Here is a 23,545-nt window from a genome sequence, read left to right as displayed (position 1 = left end):
TGTGAGTGTGTGTGTGTGTGTGTTTGTGTGGATGTTCATACCGAGTGTTTCTGTCTTTTACAGCACGGACAATGCTGTTGTTCTGTAACGTGGAAGAGTCATTCCTTCCACCTTTGTGTACCTTAAGTTTTCTGAAATAAATATTGCTTTTTGTCCTTTTTCTCCTCCCTCCTTTCCTCCCTCCCTCCTTTCCTCCCCTCCTCGTCCTCCTCTTCCTCTCTGTCTGCAGCAACAGTACCACTCCAAAATCGACGTCCTCATAGACGACGCGTTCAAAGAAATGGTTTCCTCCCTCGTCGCGCGGGTAAATCTCTTTTTATCCTCCAATCAAGATCCTCTCAGGACGTCTTTGTTGGCCTTTTATTTCATTTTATCATCTTCCAATTTTTCATCTTCACTGTTCGGTCACATGTTTGATTTTGTATTATGTCAGCATCTTCCCCTTGGAATAAATCTTTATTATTACTATTATTAATTTACACTTTTCTTCAGAGGCTTCTCATTTTGATATAACAATCTAAATTATAAAAGCCTGGGCTAATTATTTAAAAAAAAAAAGGGTCTTAATCAAGACAAAGATACAAAAAGATTAAAATGATATCCTTAAAGAAAATATATGAGTCACTGAAGGTTTATTTACTATTTAAAAAATAAAAATAAAGTCTAATTTTTAAAGGGTATGAATTTATAAGAAATCAAGAAAAATATAGAATTAATTTATAACACTTTTATTATTGTTTTAATGTGTTTTAAAATATGTGTAAATAACTAAATAATATAATGAATAATAAATTAATAAATCCTTTATTTTTACACACTTTATAGAACACAATGTCACTTTCTTCAGTTCAGTTTCCTCCTCAGGTCTGAGGGGATTCCAAGATAGTGCTCTGACCTCAGCTCCATCAGCTGCACCCGTATGCTTCACTCAAACTTGAAGAGGGAGGTTATTAAAGTTCAAACGCTCAATGGAGTCGTTAGCAGCCGCTTAATGAAGGTGTGCTATTTACAAAAAATAGCACTTTTAAGTCCTTCCTTAATTTATTGAAACACGCGATAATAAATGTGATCACTTCGGTCTCAGCAGATGTGTGTCTAACATGAGTCTGGTCCTGCTGGAGGTTTCTGCCTGTTAAAGGAAGTTTGTCCTCACCACTGTAACTAGTTAAATACTGCGATGTGCAATGCTCATGGTGGATTAAGGTGGGGTCAGACTGAGTCTTACCCAAGCGGCAACCTCCGGTCTAAAAATATGAGTCAATGCAGAAGCGTCAAAAGCTGCAGTTCATCGAGGATCCGCTTGAGGCTGGTTCCGGAAGTACCAGAAGTCACATACACATGAATGGGGAAAAGCTGATCTTTGCAGCATTAATAAACATGTTTACAGCCTGGTACAAAAGATGAGTGTAGTCTGGATAGCTCATTTCTCGATGTCCTCTCACTGTGAGGGGGGTGATTTTTTTTCTAATTCTGCAATTTCGAAGATATTGAGATTACCAGTCTTCCAATGAGAGGCACAGCTGCCTGTGGGAACACTGCAGCTGTTGGCTAGGAGGCTCAAAGCCCGCCTCTTTACGTCACACTGGCTCGACAGAAGCAATATGGCTGCCGCAGCCGATTGGTCTCAAAACAGCTCTTCAGAAACAGATGGGTGACGTCACGGATACTACGTCCATATTTTTTACAGTCTATGGTCTTACCCTGTCTTGGTGTTGGGTCTCTGTTCAGGATTTGACTTACAGTGGTCTAGACCTGCTCTGTTTGTAAAAGAGTCTTGAGATAAAGTTTGTTGTGATTTGGAGCTATACAAATAAAGATTGATTGATTGATTGATTGATTGATTGGGGCGGCTGTGGCTCAGTGCGTAGAGTCGGTCGTCTATCAATCAGAAGGTTGGCAGTTCGATCCCAGCTCCTGCAGTCACATGCCGAAGTGTCCTTGAGCAAGACACTGGACCCCACATTGAACGAATGAGTTAGCTAACACTGATGGTCCCTTACTGTAGCAGCCTCTACCATCAGTGAGTGAATGGGTATGAATGGGTGAATGTGACGAGTGGTGTAAAAGCACTTTGAGTGATCAGAAAGACTAGAAAAGCGCTATATAAGTACAAGTCCATTTACCATTTACCATTGAAAAAACAACTGTGGTAGGGTGACCCAGCCGTGAGGCGATCATCCAGCGGAGCAGTGACCAGAAATGAGGCTTCGAACTCAGTATCAAAGTTTACACACAAAGTTTATTCATCAATCAATCAATCAATCAAGCTTTATTTATAGAGCACCTTTCATACAAATAAAATGCAACCCAAAGTGCTTTACAGCGATTGAAAACAAGAAAGAAGCAGAAATGAAACAATGCTAAGACATTTTAGTGGAAGATAATAATAATGATAATAATAAAACTAATAAAAATACAAATTAAAAATAAGAACAACATAAAAATAAAATAAAATAGAGACCAATGCACACCAAAATAAAATATGTGTAATTAAAATAAGTTAAAGCATCAAAATTAAGAAATAAAAATAGTTAAAATAGATTTAAAAGGTAAGGATAAGAGTTGAAAAATAAAACTAAGGCTGAAAAATATCAATAAAACTGAGTAGATAAATAAAATTAAATAAATGAATGAATAAATACATAAAAATAGAATAAGATAACAGTTAAAATTACTAAAATAATAAAGCAACATTTAAATCAATATTCTAATAAAAGGTAGGTAATAAAATTGTTAAACCCTACATAAAAGCCAGACTGAATAAATACGTTTTTAGTTTACGTTTAAAAGTCTCAAGTATTCATGCAGCATGAGAGAGAAGTTACAGCATACTCAAGAGCATCTGAAGTTCTCCCCCGAACGACGGAGATGCTCAATACTTTATAGTTCATCGAACATAGGGGGGGAAAGGGAGGGGGAAACATGTGTATGTGTGACCTTAATACAGTTGTTCATAAAGAAAAGACAAAGGGAGGGGGAGAAAGGGGGGGGGTGACAGGTGTGGGTGAGTTGCAATCAAGGGTGAGCAAAGGGTCATGTCAGGTGAACATTGTACCCTGGAAACAACAGAGACATTACCTCAGTCTAGCATATGTCTACAACTTACGACACTTGCGGTTATCAAAAAAACATATATCAACAATTCTTAAGAAAGCGTACATCGTTACCACTGAATATTTATGTAATCATAAGGCGCTCATTTATCATAATACAAACCGTTTATCATCACGTTACCAAAAAAATCCCCTCAGCTCACATTCAACCACAACCTGAGACTATGGTGGGCCTTTCGGCCTTTTGCAAGGCAGTGGGCTGAAGATGTGAGACCACATCCGGGCTAAACCTGCCTTGAACTGCAGAAGCGGAGGTTCTGTCCTCGATTTCACCTTTGACACAGTTGACCACAAGATACTACTGGACAGACTTGAAAACTGGGTGGGACTCTCTGGTGCAGTACTAAATTGGCTTAAGTCCTATTTAAATGACCGGGACTATTTTGTGTCTGTAGGTAAATACACATCTGAGCGGATGAAAATCGTATGTGGAGTACCTCAAGGATCCATTCTGGGGCCTCTACTATTCAACATCTACATGCTCCCCTTAAGTCAGATAATAAGAAACAACCAAATAAAATACCATAGCTATGCAGATGACACACACATTTACATCACCATATCACCAGGGGATTATAGTCCCATACAAACACTGAGTAAATGCATTGAACAAATCAATGACTGGACGAGAGACAGAACTTTCTTCAGTTAAACAAAGAAAAAACTGAAATGATTGTTTTTGGAGGAAGAAAGGTTAAAGGTTACTGCTCAGCTCCAATCTGCACAGATGAAATGTTCAAACCAAGCCAGAAACCTTGGTGTAGTCATAGACTCAGACCTTAATTTCAGCAGCCACATTAAGACAATTACAAAGTCCGCCTACTATCACCTTAAGAATATATCAAGGATTAAAGGACTCATGTCTCAGCAGGATGCAGAAAAACTCGTCCATGCATTTATCTTTAGCAGACTAGACTACTGTAACGGGGTCTTTACAGGACTCCCTAAAAAGTCCATCAGACGGCTGCAGAATGCTGCTGCTCGAGTCCTAACAAGGACCAAAAAAGTAGACCACATTACTCCAGTTCTTAGATCTCTACACTGGCTTCCTGTCTGTCAGAGAATAGACTTTAAAATCCTGCTGATGGTTTATAAAGCACTGAATGGTTTAGGCCCAAAATACATTGCTGATCTGCTACTACTTTATGAACCACCTGGACCTCTGAGGTCATCAGGTACTGGTCTGCTTTCAGTTCCTAGAGTCAGAAGGAAACATGGTGAAGCAGCGTTTAGTCATTATGCACCACATATCTGGAACAAGCTCCCTGAAAGCTGTAGGTCTGCTCCAACTCTCACCTCTTTTAAATCAAAGATTAAGACTTTTTTATTTACCTCTGCCTTCCTATCTTAGATTATTTTAACCCACTTTAAATTAAAATTTTAATGTAATTTTTAATATATTTCTAATTTTCCTTTTCTTTTCTGTTTTATCATATTTGTCATTTTAATTGTGTTCTTTTATGCCTGTCTGAATGTCTCCAATGCTTTTAATGTTTTAATGTAAAGCACATTGAGTTGCCCTCGTGTATGAAATGCGCTATACAAATAAAGCTGCCTTGCCTTGCCTTGCCTTTGTGCAGATATTTGCACAGATCTCTGACCTTACGCCTTACTATTTACAGGCTACTTCAATAAATCATGTATAATGAAAAAACATATTGATACAATTGTTAAAAAGAAGAATACATGAGCAAGGAAATACATGAACATAATAAGAAGCACAGGATTATCTGTAAGAAAAATGCATGATTATAATAGAGGGTATTAATCAAGATTCCACACAACAAACATCCTGCGATTAATGACGATTTTAAAAAAGTGTCATATGTCACCCCTTCTTCTTTCAGAAACATATTTAACTTAAGCAGGTTTATTTCACTTCTTTTTATGTGTTGAAACAAAAAAAGGAACAAAAGAAAGAAAACTGTGAATTTATTTCAAAATAAAAGCCTGAAATGTGTAAAAAAAATCAGATAAAGGTGAATGTCGACATTGAATCGTCTCTCCTCCGTCTCCAGTTTGCTGCTGGTCTGGACAGCGTCCTCTCCAAACTCTCCAGATACGATGAAGGAACCTTCTTCTCCTCCATCCTCTCCTTCACAGTGAGTACACACGTTGTTTTGCTCCTGAATCAGAGAGCGTGGAGCGGCTTCTCTCAGAAACCAGAGCTGAACTTCAGTGTCACTCTTCTTCTTCCTCTCCTCCTTCTTCTTCTTCTTCTTCTCCTGAAAGGTGAAAGCAGCTGCCAAATATGTGGAAGTCCCTGTGAGTGTGTCAATCTGTTCTATCATTCACCCATGTCGTCACGGTTGGTTTCCATATCTGTGTCTCCACCCGCATCCTGACACTGGGAGGCGTGGGATGGAGAATAAAGCCGCCCGCTCTTTGTCATGAGTTTGTGTTTCTTTCTGTAAGTTTGTCATCGTGGCGTCGAAGCATGTGTGAAAGATATAAAGAGGAGTTTCTTTTTATTTTTGAATCCATCTGCAGCTCCAGAGCCAAAGATCACACAACAAGCCTAATTAATTGCACTCTTGTCCTTGGAGATGTGTTTTGCCGAAGTGTCGGTTTGTGGGCGGCGTTACGGTGTCGAGCAGTTAATGAACGGCGGCGGCGTGGCAGAGATCAGAGGCCGCGACGAGCCCGCGAGGAGGAAGGAGGAAGGAGGAGGGAGGAGGCGAGGCAGGGAGGGGATGAGGAGTTAAAGAGTCGAGGTGTCGAGGCGTTAACGTTTGGCAGCGTCCGAGGTGTGAAGGAGAGAGAGGGTTAATCTCAATCTATGAGGTGACCCCGCGTTTTCACAAAGTGATTAACAGCTCCGATTTAACGACGCAGTATTCCTCAGTGACTTCAGTTTCTGCACGTTTCAAATCTTCCATCGCGGCCATGTGAAGTCTGGCAGTTTTTAAAAGCGTCCGCTGGGATTACAGACTTTAAAAAATCAGCCTTCAATCCAAACAAAGGGAATCATTGTGGAAGACGACTTCAACAAAAATCAAGTTTAAGAATGAGAACTGTTCAACAAGAAGTCCAACTCTACTTTAAAAATTTAAAATGTTCATCAGCTCTTCTTTCAACAACACTCTGTAAACGTTGGTGAACCCAGGAGACCAGTTTCTGGACTTTAAAGTCTCCCTGATAGAGGGTTTCAGCTTCTCAAACAGCAGACCACTTCAGCACCTGGACTCTTCTACTACAGAGCCATGCTGTTGTAGTCCGTGCAGAATGTGGTTTTGCTGAAATCTGTAAGGTCTTCCTGAAGACCTCATGGTCTGGATGGCAGCATGTGTTGCTCCTAAACCTGTAGATATTGTTCAGCATTAATGGAGCCTTCACAGATGTGGAAGCTACCCATGCCATGGACTCTTCTGATCCCCATACCATCAGGGACGCTGGCTTTGACCTGTGAGCTGATAACAAGCCGGGTGGTCCCTCTCCTCTTTAGAGCGGAGGACACAGAGTCCAGGATTTCATCAGACCACAGGACAGTTTTCACTTCCCCTCAGTCCATCTCAAACGGGCTCAGGTCCAAAGAGGGCTCTGTGGTTCTGGATCAGGTTTATATATGGTTTCCTCTTTGCATGGTTCAGTTTTAACCTGATGCAGTGACTTCCACTACAGAGTCCTGTCTGTTTTTAATGCAGTGACTTCCACTACAGAGTCATGTCTATTTTTAATGCAGTGACTTCCACTACAGAGTCATGTCTGTTTCTAATGCAGTGACTTCCACTACAGAGTCATGTCTGTTTTAAATGCAGTGACTTCCACTACAGAGTCATGTCTGTTTTTAATGCAGTGACTTCCACTACAGAGTCATGTCTGTGTTTAATGCAGTGACTTCCACTACAGAGTCATGTCTGTTTTTAATGCAGTGACTTCCACTACAGAGTCACTTCTGTTTTTAATGCAGTGACTTCCACTACAGAGTCACTTCTGTGTTTAATGCAGTGACTTCCACTACAGAGTCATGTCTGTGTTTAATGCAGTGACTTCCACTACAGAGTCATGTCTTTTTCTAATGCAGTGACTTCCACTACAGAGTCATGTCTGTTTTTAATGCAGTGACTTCCACTACAGAGTCATGTCTGTATTTAATGCAGTGACCTCCACTACAGAGTCATGTCTGTGTTTAATGCAGTGACTTCCACTACAGAGTCATGTCTGTTTTTAATGCAGTGACTTCCACTACAGTCATGTCTGTGTTTAATGCAGTGACTTCCACTACAGAGTCATGTCTGTTTTTAATGCAGTGACTTCCACTACAGAGTCATGTCTGTTTTTAATGCAGTGACTTCCACTACAGAGTCGTGTTGTAATAAAACAGATGTGAGAACATCCTCCACTCTTTCACTGAGTGGCTGAACAGCTGAGATAAAGAGCAGCAACATAATCCCACCTGACCCTCCTTAATCCCTGCCATGGCTCCTCCCACCTCCCCCATCATGCTCTCTGGTTCCCAGCAGACTTCCTCCTCAGCTGCTTTCTCCCCTGAAATTATAATGTAACCGCTACCTCGTCCTCTTGGTTCCTTTGTGAGGAGGGAACCTGACACGGGTAAGCCTCTTTTTGCAGGTGGCACATTGAGCAGCGGGGGGGCGGGGCTTCTTATCGTCCTTGTTTGACGGCTCCGCCCCCGACACCTTGTCACGAAAACATGAAGCTTAAACCCTCCGGTGTTTACATCTGAGAGACTTTCTTCTTGTTTACTTTGTATTTATCAGAAAAACATTTCACCACCTTATTTTAATGTGTTTATGTCACATGAAAACACACGGTGCATTTAATCATGTGTGCGTTTTTCACCTTTAATGTTGCACCAAAGCCTTTTAGTCGTTCCTTCCTCTCTGCAGCTCAAATATTAAAACATGAATTTGTATTTTTGTTTGTGTTTATCCCTGGATGTGTACTCTTTAATTTGTTTACTATAAAGGAGAGACATTTTCTAAAGCTCTATCCGGAGTGTGCCGGCGCAGGAATGACCTCCTGAAAACAAAAACCAGCCTTCACTACATCGTCCCCGAGTCCATTTAGAGAAACGTCTTCATCACGCCGTTCACTGCTCTTTATTCATCACACCTTGAGATTTCATCAGATTTAGATTCATTTAAATTATATATATATATACATACTATTTTAACTTCTTCTTTAATGCAAGCAGAAGTGTTGAATATGATAAAGATGAAAAAATTAAATTATTCCAGAATAAAATGATTGTATTAAAATACTCAAATATCAGAAATAAAATTAAATAGAAATTAAATAATTAAAATTAAATTAATTAAATTAGATTAGATAAATGTCCAAAATAAAATCAAAACAAAACTTAAATAATTAAATTAAATAAATAAAATAAAATCAGATAAATGTAAAAAATAAAATCAAAACAAAAAATAAATAAATAAAATTAATTCATAAAAATGTCAGATAAAATCAAATCAATAAGAAATTAAATCAGTTCAATAAAATCATTAAAATAAATAAATATCAAAAAAAGAAAATAAAGTCATTATAATCAATTAAATAAGATAAGGTAAAATAAATAGAAAATAAAATGATTCTAAAAAAAATGTCATAATGTTAAGAATGCAGTCCAGGGCTAAAAAAACTTACTCCAAATTAAAAGCTAGAATAAAAAGTCTTAATTTAACTTTTAAAAACACTCAGAGTTTAGGGGTATAAAAACAGAAAGCTCTCTCTCTCTTTGAGACACATGAGGAACATTTACAGGATGGACAGATTCAGTTGAAATTTTAAATAATATTAATAAGTATGATTAGAATATTCTCAGAGAGGTTGGAATGAGCTCTAAAGATGGTGAAGAGCCAGTGCTGACGATCACTCTTCCAATGTTTGTGTTGCTGCTCCGCCTGTGTGCATATGGTGGAGACGAGCCTGTGCGGCTGTCAGTCACTGCTGTCTTGGCTGCGGAGTGTGAACACGTCAGACCTGCTGAACACGTGTGAGAAACACACACCGAACACACTCTGCAGGAGCCTCACTGCCAATCACATCTACAGAGTCATGTCTGTTTTTAATGCAGTGACTTCCACTACAGAGTCATGTCTGTTTTTAATGCAGTGACTTCCACTACAGAGTCATGTCTGTTTCTAATGCAGTGACTTCCACTACAGAGTCATGTCTGTTTCTAATGCAGTGACTTCCACTACAGAGTCATGTCTGTTTCTAATGCAGTGACTTCCACTGGAGAGTCATGTCTGTGTTTAATGCAGTGACTTCCACTACAGAGTCATGTCTGTGTTTAATGCGGTGACTTCCACTACAGAGTTATGTCTGTGTTTAATGCAGTGATTTCCACTGGAGAGTCATGTCTGTTTTTAATGCAGTGACTTCCACTACAGAGTCATGTCTGTGTTTAATGCAGTGACTTCCACTGGAGAATTATGTCTGTGTTTAATGCAGTGACTTCCAAGTCATGTCTGTGTTTAATGCAGTGACTTCCACTACAGAGTCATGTCTGTGTTTAATGCAGTGATTTCCACTGGAGAGTCATGTCTGTGTTTAATGCAGTGACTTCCACTACAGAGTCATGTCTGTGTTTAATGCAGTGACTGCCACTGGAGAATCATGTCTGTGTTTAATGCAGTGATTTCCACTACAGAGTCATGTCTGTTTTGAATGCAGTGACTTCCACTACAGAATCATGTCTGTGTTTAATGCAGTGATTTCCACTACAGAGTCATGTCTGTTTTGAATGCAGTGACTTCCACTACAGAGTCATGTCTGTGTTTAATGCAGTGACTTCCACTACAGAGTCATGTCTGTTTTGAATGCAGTGACTTCCACTACAGAGTCATGTCTGTTTTTAATGCAGTGACTTCCACTACAGAGTCATGTCTGTTTTTAATGCAGTGACTTCCACTACAGAGTCATGTCTGTTTTTAATGCAGTGACTTCCACTACAGAGTTATGTCTGTGTTTAATGCGGTGATTTCCACTACAGAGTCATGTCTGTGTTTAATGCAGTGATTTCCACTACAGAGTCATGTCTGTGTTTAATGCAGTGACTTCCACTACAGAGTTATGTCTGTGTTTAATGCGGTGATTTCCACTACAGAGTCATGTCTGTGTTTAATGCAGTGATTTCCACTACAGAGTCATGTCTGTGTTTAATGCGGTGATTTCCACTACAGAGTCATGTCTGTGTTTAATGCAGTGACTTCCACTACAGAGTCATGTCTGTGTTTAATGCGGTGACTTCCACTACAGAGTTATGTCTGTGTTTAATGCAGTGATTTCCACTGGAGAGTCATGTCTGTTTTTAATGCAGTGACTTCAACTACAGAGTCATGTCTGTGTTTAATGCAGTGACTTCCACTAAAGAATCATGTCTGTGTTTAATGCAGTGACTTCCAAGTCATGTCTGTGTTTAATGCAGTGACTTCCACTACAGAGTCATGTCTGTGTTTAATGCAGTGACTTCCACTGGAGAGTCATGTCTGTGTTTAATGCAGTGACTTCCACTACAGAGTCATGTCTGTGTTTAATGCAGTGACTGCCACTGGAGAATCATGTCTGTGTTTAATGCAGTGATTTCCACTACAGAGTCATGTCTGTTTTGAATGCAGTGACTTCCACTACAGAGTCATGTCTGTGTTTAATGCAGTGACTTCCACTACAGAGTCATGTCTGTTTTGAATGCAGTGACTTCCACTACAGAGTCATGTCTGTGTTTAATGCAGTGATTTCTACTACAGAGTCATGTCTGTGTATAATGCAGTGACTTCCACTACAGAGTCATGTCTGTTTTGAATGCAGTGACTTCCACTACAGAGTCATGTCTGTTTTTAATGCAGTGACTTCCACTGGAGAGTCATGTCTGTGTTTAATGCAGTGACTTCCACTACAGAGTCATGTCTGTGTTTAATGCAGTGACTTCCACTGGAGAGTCATGTCTGTGTTTAATGCAGTGACTTCCACTACAGAGTCATGTCTGTTTTTAATGCAGTGACTTCCACTACAGAGTCATGTCTGTTTTTAATGCAGTGACTTCCACTACAGAGTCATGTCTGTTTTGAATGCAGTGACTTCCACTACAGAGTCATGTCTGTGTTTAATGCAGTGATTTCTACTACAGAGTCATGTCTGTGTTTAATGCAGTGACTTCCACTACAGAGTCATGTCTGTTTTGAATGCAGTGACTTCCACTACAGAGTCATGTCTGTTTTTAATGCAGTGACTTCCACTGGAGAGTCATGTCTGTGTTTAATGCAGTGACTTCCACTACAGAGTCATGTCTGTGTTTAATGCAGTGACTTCCACTGGAGAGTCATGTCTGTGTTTAATGCAGTGACTTCCACTACAGAGTCATGTCTGTGTTTAATGCGGTGATTTCCACTACAGAGTCATGTCTGTTTTTAATGCAGTGACTTCCACTACAGAGTCATGTCTGTTTTTAATGCAGTGACTTCCACTACAGAGTCATGTCTGTTTTTAAATGCAGTGACTTCCACTACAGAGTCATGTCTGTGTTTAATGCAGTGACTTCCACTGGAGAGTCATGTCTGTGTTTAATGCAGTGACTTCCACTACAGAGTCATGTCTGTTTTTAATGCAGTGACTTCCACTACAGAGTCATGTCTGTGTTTAATGCAGTGACTTTCATTAAGTTGTTTCACAGACATCGTGTGGACAGGGGAAGGATGTTTTCTCTCTTGTAAGCACAATTATGTTAAATTACATGACGTGATGTGCAGACACATATTTGCACACACACACATTCTGCACCTGGTTGACATGAAATGAAACCAGGGCCGGAAACAAGGCTGGTCGTAGTGTGTAATTACCTGGCATTTCACCGCCCTCCTCCCCCAGTCTTTGTGGACGGGACTCTCCCTCCACTGTTCCACCTCCACCTCCTCCTCCCTCTCCTCCACGTCTGCATCCAACAGCTTAATTTTACACTCTCCATTTATTTCTCTGTTGTCAAATGTTGACGAGCAACCGGGCGGCCATTATCCCGGCGCAGAGGGGATTACTGGTGTTTGGCTACAAGTTCAGAAACAGTGAAGGAGACAAAACAGTGCAGAGAGGGCAGAGCGTGACAAGAGCGCCGGGCCGCTTGTATGTGTGTGTTTCTTCTTGTCGGTCGCTCCTTCCTCTTCGTGTTAAAGTCTTAATCTCTGCGGCTGGAACTGTGCCGGCGTCTCGGATCTGTCATGTTGCTTTGTCACCTCGTCAGGCCCAGAGAAAAGAGAGGTGAATGATTGAGACTAAGCCTCAAGGGGATGGAAAGGAGGGAAACTGATGTCTCAAGTGACAAGCAGGGCAGTAATATGTTGCCAGTGACACACACACACACACACACACACACACAATCCTGATGTTGTAAGGATCTCTCCCTCTCTGGTTTTGACCTTACTTGAACTCGTACAGAAACTCCAGGCTTCAGGAAAACCAGTCTGTACGGAGAGCAAAAGCAGGAGGTCATCTGAGGAGGATTTCTTTCTCTCTATAAACAGATATCTGCATGAAGAGCAGCTAACAATCTAAATCAGACATCCACACTGAGACACAAATCTGCTTGATGCTGTGTCACTAAAGACAACCAGCGTTTAGATTTCCTGACTTCCCTGAACGCAGCATCAGAAATGATGGATCCCACCTCCATTCAACAAACAAACATTGTAGACGTAGTTTTCTTCTCCTCTTGAGGACAGACCTGACAAAGCTTTTTACTTTCAGCTACAACTAACCTGTAATTACAGATTCTGATTCAGAGACATGTTGAATCTGGATCTCAGGGTCTGGGTTTTAGTCTGAGAAGGGGTTCTGGTCTCTGTCTGTAGTCTGAGGAGTATCCACCAATCAGGTGTCAGCAGGAGAAACAGTCTGTATGGAGAGCAACAGCAGGTGTTCTAGAATGATGTCAGAATTCTGTCTTTGATGATGTCAGAATTCTGTCTAAGATGATGTCAGAATTCTGTCTTTGATGATGTCAGAATTCTGTCTTTGATGATGTCAGAATTCTTTCTTTGATGATGTCAGAATTCTGTCTTAGATGATGTCAGAATTCTGTCTTTGATGATGTCAGAATTCTGTCTTTGATGATGTCAGAGTTCTTTCTTTGATGATGTCAGAATTCTGTCTTTGATGATGTCAGAATTCTGTCTTTGATGATGTCAGAATTCTGTCTTTGATGATGTCAGAATTCTGTCTTTGATGATGTCAGAATTCTTTCTTTGATGATGTCAGAATTCTGTCTTAGATGATGTCAGAATTCTGTCTTTGATGATGTCAGAATTCTGTCTAAGATGATGTCAGAATTCTGTCTTTGATGATGTCAGAATTCTGTCTTTGATGATGTCAGAATTCTTTCTTTGATGATGTCAGAATTCTGTCTTTGATGATGTCAGAGTTGTCTTTTATGATGTCAGAATTCTTTCTTTGATGATGTCAGAATTCTGTCTTTGATGATGTCAGAGTTCTGTCTTTGATGATGTCAGAATTCTGTCTTTGATGATGTCAGAGTTGTCTTTGATGATGTCAGAATTCTGTCTTTGATGATGTCAGAATTCTGTCTTTGATGATGTCAGAGTTCTGTCTTTGATGATGTCAGAATTCTGTCTTTGATGATGTCAGAATTCTGTCTATGATGATGTCAGAATTCTGTCTTTGATGATGTCAGAATTCTGTCTTTGATGATGTCAGAATTCTGTCTTTGATGATGTCAGAGTTCTGTCTTTGATGATGTCAGAATTCTGTCTTTGATGATGTCAGAATTCTATCTTTGATGATGTCAGAATTCTGTCTTTGATGATGTCAGAATTCTGTCTTTGATGATGTCAGAATTCTGAGAACAAATGGAACATTCAGTGAAGAAGGTCAGAGCTAAAGAAACATCAGTGTCTCTAATCCTCTTTCGTAGACCTCCATTCAACAAACAAACATTGTAGATGTAGTTTTCTTCTCCTCTTGAGGACAGACCTGACAAAGCTTGACTTTAAGTTTTTACAAATCTGTTCAGCCTGGTGGTCAAACGGAGTTCCCGAACAGTTTTTGAAGCAGCCCTGGGCTCAATTCTAACTCACATCATTCTTCGTGTTCCCCTCTCCGTTTCTGACTCGATCCACTGTCCTGTCCTCTCAGTGGAGGCATGAAAAAGGCCTGTAATTGACAAGAAAATCTGTTTGTCTTTGTGGGTTCAAACTGCTGATGTAAGCCAGAGTGAAGTCTCTGTGTGACTTACTGTTTACAGTGAAACTGAGACTCACCAGAAACAGATGAATGGGGGCTCTTATCGAGGTTGTAATGAACCAAGAAAGCAATTTTCATTCAGGGTGTATTTCACTTTGCTTGGACTGTAAACCATGTGGCAAATGGAAGAGAAAGTCTTAGCATGACGTCATATATGGCTACGCCTGAACGCCTCACGCGATTCGCCATCCTCTCTATTCCACGTGAGCGACTCTGACCATTAATATTTCATATTAAAAGAGGCATTACAAGACCTGCTAATGGAAAAGTAATCACAAGAACATCAGTTTCTGTTTCAGGTTCATACCGCTGAAGGAAACCAGAGTGACGCCTCTGTGTATTTTACTATTAACAGTGAAACTGAGACTCACCAGAAAAGATGAATGGGCGCTCTTATGGGGATGCACTGAACCAAGAAGTGAATTTTCCAAACACATCTTGAGGGGTTTATTTCACTCTGCTTTCAAGTTGCTAATTGGACTGTTGACAATGTTGCAAAGAGAAAGACTTGGCCTCTGTGTAACTTACTGTTTACAGTGAAACTGAGACTCACCAGAAACAGACGAATGGGGGCTCTTATCGGGGTTGTAATGAACCAAGAAAGGAATTTTCCAGACACTGCTTTCAAGTTGCTTATTGGACTGTAGACAATGTGGCAAATGGAAGAGAAAGTCATGGCATGACATCATTTATGGCTACGCCTGAACGCCTCACGTGATTCGCCATTCTCTCTATTCCACGTGTGCGACCCTGGCCAATAATCTTTCAACTTAAAAAGGCCTGTTAATGGCAAAGAAATCACAAGAACATCAGTTTCTGTTTCAGGTTCATACCGCTTAAGGAAGCCAGAGTGAAGCCTCTCTGGAACGCTCTGTTTACAGCGAAACTCAGACTCTCCAGAAACAGATAATTGGGCGCTCTTATCAGGGATGTAATGAACCAGGAAGTGATTTTTTAAGACACATCTTGAGGGGTTTATTTCACTCTGCTTTCAAGTTGCTAATTGGACTGTAGACAATGTTGCAAAGACAAAGTCTTGGCCTCTGTGTAACTTAGTATTAACAGCGAAACTGAGACTCAGATGAACAGATGAAGGAGTGCCGTTATGGAGGATGCAATTAAGCAGACGTATCCAATCACACGGTCGCTTCTCATGTTGCTAATTAGTCCGTAAACAACCTAGCACTCAGGGAGGAAAGGCTTCACCAGAATACCCAAGAAGTTCTCCGTCACTCCCAGAGGAATATACGGCGATCAGTCGATATCTGAAGCGTCCTGAGATCAGATATAAACATTTGAAATGTGTCAGCATTAATGTGGACGTGACCTCAAAGTGTCACCTGGAACAGATCGGAGACAAACACGCGGCTCGTTCTCGTCAACATTCCCGACAATCACTCCCCGAAGATCCTGGATCTGCCAGACCCTCACTCCAGAGGATTATGGGGAATCTGACAGGCCTGTCACTCACCCTCCTTGACCCCTCCCCTCTTCGGTTGGACACAACACTCGCACCACCCCTCCTTTCCCTACACACACACACCAGATCCCCCTGAGGGCATGTGACCCCACTTTAACCCCTGCTGTCTGTCCAGCGGTCCGTCTGAATTACATCTGACTGATCTCCGTCTGTCACTCGCTGTTCAAGGCCCAGAACATGTTTGACTCCAGCTAACGGAGAGGTCTTCAGTTCAGCGTGGAAACTCAGAATGAAGAGGAAATCTTTACTTTTTTAAGAAGCAGCAATCAGAGAGTCGATGTTTTCACCTGGACTTGAAAAACATCATCATCATGAAAAGAGCTGTTTACACATTTCCAGTCAGAGAGTTTTTCAGCTTTACTACGCCGTGTCTCTGCGTGGGTGGAGGTTTCCTCAGATGGAGAAAAGCCACAGACTGTTGCAGACGATTTTTTATGTGAAGCAAACTTCTCATTGTTGAGAAGAGAAATAATCATTGGACATGAATGCTTCAGAAACTGTTTCATTGTATTTGATCTTTTTTTGGCAAAGACCAGATATAAAGCAACTTTCAGAAACTTTCAGTTATGCGGATTTTGGCAGCTTCCGTGCAGAAACTACGATACTAACCCGCTCACTGAGAAACATTTCCTTGGCGAAACTGTACCGGAGCCCCCTCGCTTGGCTTCCTCGAGATTGCATCGTCTGAATCACTTCCAAAGCGGTGCTGAACGGCATCAAACCACCAGTGAGTCGTCTAGAGGATGGTGTCTTTGAAAGTTTTGATTAAACAGAGACGTCAGGATTACATTTAGTCCGTCTCGTTCAAAGGGGAGCACATGACGTCAGGGCAGGCAGAGTCACCGTGGTCACATCCATGGAGTGGGAAAAGGCACAAAGCACTAGCTGCTAAAACTAGAGGTGCCCATCCTGTACTGATCTGTCCCATATGAGAATCAGTCAGTGAAGGGGTCCTTTTAGAGAAAGAGAGAAGTTTGTTGGTATAAACTGACAAGGGCTGATGAGGGAAGAGCACACCTCCACTTTCTTTGATGCGTGTATATGAAAAGCCAGAGCAGACAAAAGCAAAATTACTGTTTTGAGCTCCCTGCCCTTCCATGTGCCAACGTGGAATGCCAGAGCCTGCAGTGTGGAGAGTCTCTTTCATATGCATAAATGAAAAGCCAAGGCAGGCAGAGCAGCAGCAAAGACCCCCAGAGGTACAAAACAGAGCAATCATCAGTGAGCTTGCCCACATGGAATGCCATATCCTGAGGCGGGAAGTAGCCCAACTCTCTTCCCATTAATGTGCATACATGAAAAGCCAAGGCAGGGAGAGCAGCAGCAAAGACCAAAGGGTACCAAACAGACCAGGCATCAGTGAACGTGCCTACGTGGAATGCCATATCCTGAGGTGGGAAGTAACCCACCTCCCTTCCCTTTCATGTGCATACATGAAAAGCCAAGGCAGGGAGAGCAGCAGCAAAGAGAACAGAACAAGCTACAGCAAAAATACTGCTGTGGGAGCTCCCTGACCTTACATGTGCCTACGTGGAATGCCAAAGCCGGAGGGTAGAGCACACCACCCCTCTCTGTCGTGCTTAAATGAAAAGCCAAGGCAGGCAGAGCAGCAGCAAAGATCACCAGAGGTACAGAACAGAGCGGGCATAAGTGAACGTGCCTACATGGAATGCCATATCCTGAGGTGGGAAGTAACCCACCTCCCTTCCCTTTCATGTGCATACATGAAAAGCCAAGGCAGGGGGAGCAGCAGCAAAGACCAAAGGGTTCCAAACATATCAGGCATCCGTTAACGTGCCTACGTGGAATGCCATATCCTGATGTGAGAGGGGGCCCATCTCTCTTCCCCTTCATGTGCATAAATGAAAAGCCAAGGCGGGGAGAGCAACAGCAAAAATGCGGTTCTGGGAGCTCCCTGACCTTCAATGTGCCTACATGGAATGCCAAAGCCTGAGGTGTGGAGAGCACAGAGTCTCTTTCATGTGCATACATGGAAAGCCGAGGCAGGGGGAGCAGCAGCAAAGACCAAAGGGTACCAAACATAGCGGGCATCAGTGAACGTACCTACATGGAATGCCATATCCTGAGGTTGGAAGCAGCCCATCTTTTTTTTCTTTCATGTGCATACATGAAAAGCCAACGCAGGGAGAGCAGCAGCATAGACCCTGCACAGAACAGAGCGAGCATCAGTGACAATATATAAGACAGTGGTAAAATCAGACACAGCAGAAAGGAGGAACTGAGGCGTAGGTGGGATGTAAAGAAGCTTGGTACCCGAGCTTTAACACGAGGGGGGACAGCTGCCTCTCTGCTTCTCAGATCAAAAACCACATCAATCAATCAATCAATCAATCTTTATTTGTATAGCGCCAAATCACAACAAACGTTATCTCAAGACGCTTTTACAAACATAGGAGGTCTAGACCACACTATGTCAAATTATGAACAGAGACCCAACTTCAAGACAGGGTAAGACTCAGTCTGACCCCACCTTAATCCACCATGAGCATTGCACATCGCAGTATTTAGCTAGTTACAGTGGTGAGGAAAAACTTCCTTTTAACAGGCAGAAACCTCCAGCAGGACCAGACTCATGTTAGACAGCCATCATGCCTCGACTGAGTTGGGTCTGGAAAGACAGATAGAGGGGAGTAAGAGAGAGAGAAGTGATAGTGATGAGACGAGTCGTAGAAGCTGTTGCCGCTGGAGTCCAGCACGTCCGTATCAGCTGGAGTCCAGATCGTCCACAGCAGGAGGACGTCTACGGCAGCTCAGAGGAATCTACGAGACAATGGAGCTCAGGGACTCCAGAAAGGTCTATGGTTAGTAACTTTAATGGGACAGGCAGAGTTAAAGTAAGTGATGAAGGGGTTGGGGGGAAGAAGGTGAGCTAGGATCCCAGTGTGTCAGTGTGCCAGTTCCCCCGGCAGTCTAGGCCTATAGCAGCATGACAAAAGCTGGTCCAAGCCTGATCCAGCTCTAACTATAAGCTTTATCAAAAAGGAAAGTTTTAAGTCTACTCTTAAAAGTGGAGAGGGTGTCTGCCTCCCGGACCCTGACTGGTAGATGATTCCAAAGGAGAGGGGCCTGATAACTGAAGGTTCTACCTCCCATACTACTTTTAGAGATTTTAGGTACAACTAGCAAGCCTGCATGTTGGGAGCGTAGTGTTCTAGAGGGGTAATAGGGCACTATGAGGTCTTTAAGATACGAGGGTGTCTGATTTTTAAGAGCTTTGTAGGTTAAAAGAAGGATTTTAAATTCTATTCTACATTTTATTGGGAGCCAGTGAAGAGAAGCTAACACTGGAGAGATGTGCTCCCTCTTCCTAGTTTTAGTCAATACTCGAGCTGCAGCGTTTTGAACTAGCTGAAGAATCTTTAGAGACTTATTGGGGCAGCCTGATAAGAGGGAGTTACAGTAATCTAACCTGGAGGTAACAAATGCATGGACTAGTTTTTCTGCGTCGCTCTGAGATGTGGGTACATGTGGGTACTTTTGCCGTGAAGCGATGCAGCTTCCCGTCTAGTTTCCTCCAACATTAGCATGTGAGCGTCTGTGTCTCTTCCGTGTTGCCTTTTCTGAAGACGAGGTTACATCCCTCAGCTGATTCCCTCTCTAACCCTCCTCTGGCCTTTCACTGAAGCCTGAAGCTTCCTGGGTTTCTAGCGGCTCTCATTTCCCGTGCTCTGCAGCAGCACAGCAACAAAAACCCCCCCGGGGGGCTGCACACGCCGGCTCAGAGAGAGCGGGTGTGAAAGATGTCAAAGCAATTCCAATAAACATTACAGCTGTAATCTCCCCTGACAACAGGGAGTGTGAACGGACAGACGTGTACACACTCCTCCTGCCTCTGGCCTCTGCACGCCGAGCAAACCGCTGCTTCCTAAGCAGCGAGCGTTTCCTCCGGTGCAGCGGCTCCAGCAGCTTCATGATACTCCGATCACGGAGAGGGTAGATTATTGTTTTACTCTCTTCACCCAGGAAGCAGCAGGTGATGCTGAACATTTCCTCCCTAGGACGTTGGAGTGAAAACTGTTTTCTTCTTCATGAAAACACCGGAAACACGACCGAGTCCTCGGGGAGATCTCTCTTTATAAACATTCCTTCACAAGATGGATTTCTGCTGAATGCAGACCTAATTTTGGAGAATGGAAATAAGTGCAATTGTCATTTTTAAACACAGGGAATGCTTTTGCAAATAGCTGCACACTTAGCTATAATCAACATTGCTGAATTTGCTAAATGCAGGAAGAAAAACCAGCTGAAGCAGAAAACTTCAAAATGAGAATGTTCAAATTAAGGCTCATATTTCATCTTCAATCTCGTCTGGACAGTTTCAAATGAAGCATTGGGGCTGCTTTGATCAGTCTGTGTTGCAGGATGATATCAGATCTGCACAATTAATAACATTTAGGTAAACAAAGCGTCCTCTCCTCTCTCTATCGGCTCCCAGAGTGCCACGCTTTTCAGTTTTACAGAGGATGAGCTCTAATACTGAGCTGCTTTCTTCCCATTCAGTACGTTAACATGCACATCTACAGTTACAGGAAGTACATCACATACCAAATCAGCAAACACATTAGTCCTCCAAAACCTCCACTGGCTTCCTGTCCCCCAACGCATTCACTTCAAAGTCCTCCTCCTGACTTACAAAGCCCTCCATCACCTGGCTCCCTCCTATCTCACTGACCTGCTTCACCCTCACAACCCCTCCCGTGCTCTCCGCTCTTCTGATGAAAACCTCCTCTCCCCACCCTGTAGGACCAAGCACCGAACCTGGGGCGATAGGGCTTACTCCATTGCTGCCCCTGCCCTCTGGAACTCCCTCCCCACACACATACGCAACTCCACTGACCTCCAAACATTCAAATCCCACCTCAAAACACACCTCTTCAGAACTGCTTTTAACTGTTAATGTTTTTATTTCCACTGTGTTTTTAACTTGTTTCTTTTATTGTGTCTTTTATTGTGTGCTATTTGTAAAGTGTCTTTGAGTTCTGTGAAAAGCGCTATATAAATAAAATGTATTATTAAGAGGCTAACAGGTGGTATGCATAGCCCAGGGGTAATCAAATACAAATCTTAAAAGGGCCACAAATAATTTTTTCAATGAGTCAAAGGTCCATTTAATGATGTCGGTCAGACCGTATGCAATAATACTGTAATATTCAAAACAAAATGTCCTTTTCATTCAAAGCAACAACAAAAATACGAACTGAAATGTTGTCGTGTCATAGATGAAGAGTCCTGCTTGCAGCTTGATATGACGAATTCAGTGCATTTATCTTTGTAGTTCTTACCTCTGAATTTTGAGGAAATGTCTCTTCAAAATGCTTCGTCTCATATTGCCGTTTCAAATTGGAAATCTTCTTCACAGCTATAGTTTCCTTGCATATTAAGCACATGGCTCTTGTGCTGGTTGGATGGAGAATGAATGCAAATTTTTCACTCCATTCTCCTTTGAATTGCCAGTTACCACTGTCCACTTTTCTTTTAGTACCAAACTTGGAACACGCCATCTTCTTTTTTAAAGTTATAATTTTGGGGCTTTAAAGCTGCTGTGAGGAACTTTTGTTTTGTATCGATTCTGGCGCCCCCCTTGTGGACAAAGTGATACCTCTTATCTCTTGTCCTATACATGCAAAAGTAGTGTTTTCAACTAAAGCCTCATCCTGTTGTGTTCAACAGTCAACTTTATCAGGCAATGTGATTATTTTCCATGAAAACAGTCAAATAAAGGCTGTTTCTGAAGCGAGATGTCCATCATCTGGTCTGACACCTACCCCCTCAGGGTGGTTTCAGGCATTAAAAATGACAACAGAGAAGGTGTCAGTGTTGCTGCTGATAGACTTGTTTGCTATTGAAGGTCATAAAGAGGCATCAGTATCATTTTCAGTCTGTTTCTCAGCCAGTTCAAAACTCCTCACAGGGCCTTTAACACCTTTATTCATAGAGGAGAGAACAGTGGATAGTGTACGAAACAGGGAGAGAGTGGGGGGGAATGACATGCAGGAAAGAAACCGCAGGCTGGATTCAAACCCGGGCCAATCGCTTCATGGGCGTGCAATTTAACCTTTAGGCTAAGTCCGCGCCCAACACGCCCTTTTCGTGCATTCTTGGCTCCTACAGCTGACAAAGTGTCAATATGTGAACTGCTCCAAAAACGAAAGTGAAAGTTAAAACTTGCACTGGCAGCAGTGAAGAATTCAGAGTGACCCAGTAACAGGCTGTCTGTGTATCGTTGGCATGGAGACGAGTCCTGGTATACACGTGCTGACTCAACCAAAAGACCTAGTGAAGGAATAACAGTTCGGGGGGGCACAAATGACGGCAGATGACATACACTATAAAACATCTCCTGTTTGAGTTTTGAAGCCCATCGCCCTATTGAAATGCTGACTCAACCTAACTTCAGTGGATCTAGTCCGACCAAGCGGCATCCTCTGGTCTTTAAAATATGAAGCACATGCAGAAGTGCTAAAAACTGCAGTTCCTCGAGCGTCCACTAGAGGCTGGCTGCAGAAACACAGGAAACCACATACACACCCATTCAAAGAAGACGATCTTTACAGCAGAAATAAACATGTTTACAGCCTGGTTCAAAAAACTGTTTAGGTCTGAAGAGCTCATTTCTCTCTCAGCACACACTGTATGGGGTGAATTTATTGTAACTCATTATTTTTTAAGATATTAAACTTCTGAGTTTTGCCCAAATAAGGGCGTGGCTGACTTGATTGACAGGCGGGAACACTGTAGCTGTTAGCAAGGAGGCTAAAGGCCCGCCTCTTTACCTCACACTAGCTCGACAGAAGTTAGGTTGAGTTGTATTAATAATATTCAGACAGTCGGGGGTTAATGCTTTATTTCTGCATCCATCCATCCATCCATTTACTTCCACTAATCCGGGGTCGGGTCGCTGGGGTAGCAGTCCAAGCAAATTGACCCAGACATCCCTCTCCCCAGCAACACTTCCCAGCTCCTCCTGGGGAATCCTGAGGCGATCCCAGACCAGGCGGGAGATATAATCCCTCCATCGAGTTCTGGGTCTACCACGGGGGCCTTCTCCAAGTTGGACATGCCTGGAACACCTCTAAAGGGAGGCGTCCTTATCAGATGCCCAAACCATTTCAGCTGACTTCTTTACTGTTGCATGTTGACGTTATCACTTTGACTTCTTTTCCATCTCACTGTTACAAAAAACTCTGAACCTTGTGCTTGCTCCACATCCAGCCTCCTCCTCCTCCTCCTCCTTCTTCCTCTTCCTCTCTGAGTTGTCTTCAGGCCCGTCTTTGTTCTGTCTCCTCCAGAAACCGGGGATGGATCTGGCCGACACGTACATCACCTTCGTACGGCAGAACCAGGACATCCTTCGAGACCGGGTCCAGGAGGAGCAGTACATCGAGAAGGTGTTTGATGTAAGTCTTGATTCTTATTTTTCTGATGATAACACCGCTCAGAAACTTCAAACACTGAGACCTGGAGATGACGAATAACCTGTAAAAGGAGCCTCAAGTGGACGCTTGAGGAACTGCAGTTGTTTGCACTTCAGCATTGGCGTCATTGGAAGTCGCTGCACTGTAACAATCAATCAATCAATCAATCTTTATTTGTATAGCGCCAAATCACAACAAACGTTATCTCAAGACGCTTTTACAAACAGAGCAGGTCTAGACCACACTATGTCAAATTATGAACAGAGACCCAACACCAAGACAGGGTAAGACTCAGTCTGACC

At 42.3% G+C, this 23,545-nt stretch overlaps 1 protein-coding gene across 1 annotated transcript in view; it reads left to right on the top strand.

Moving 5' to 3' along the window:
• LOC117809364 (calcium-dependent secretion activator 2-like) overlaps window positions 1-23,225 on the top strand; it is a gene marked incomplete at both ends in the record, with an annotated part of 56,084 nt that extends 32,859 nt beyond the window's left edge. The window contains 3 exons of the mRNA XM_034678923.1: window positions 230-304; window positions 5,132-5,215; window positions 23,118-23,225. Of these exons, the coding sequence (XP_034534814.1) occupies window positions 230-304; window positions 5,132-5,215; window positions 23,118-23,225 (267 nt within the window). The remainder of the gene's footprint in view (window positions 1-229; window positions 305-5,131; window positions 5,216-23,117) is intronic.
• Window positions 23,226-23,545: the final 320 nt, after the last annotated feature.

Source organism: Notolabrus celidotus, unplaced genomic scaffold, assembly GCF_009762535.1.
Source record: "Notolabrus celidotus isolate fNotCel1 unplaced genomic scaffold, fNotCel1.pri scaffold_259_arrow_ctg1, whole genome shotgun sequence".
In the NCBI taxonomy this organism is placed as follows: domain Eukaryota; kingdom Metazoa; phylum Chordata; class Actinopteri; order Labriformes; family Labridae; genus Notolabrus; species Notolabrus celidotus.
This window is presented reverse-complemented; position numbering and strand designations above follow the sequence as displayed.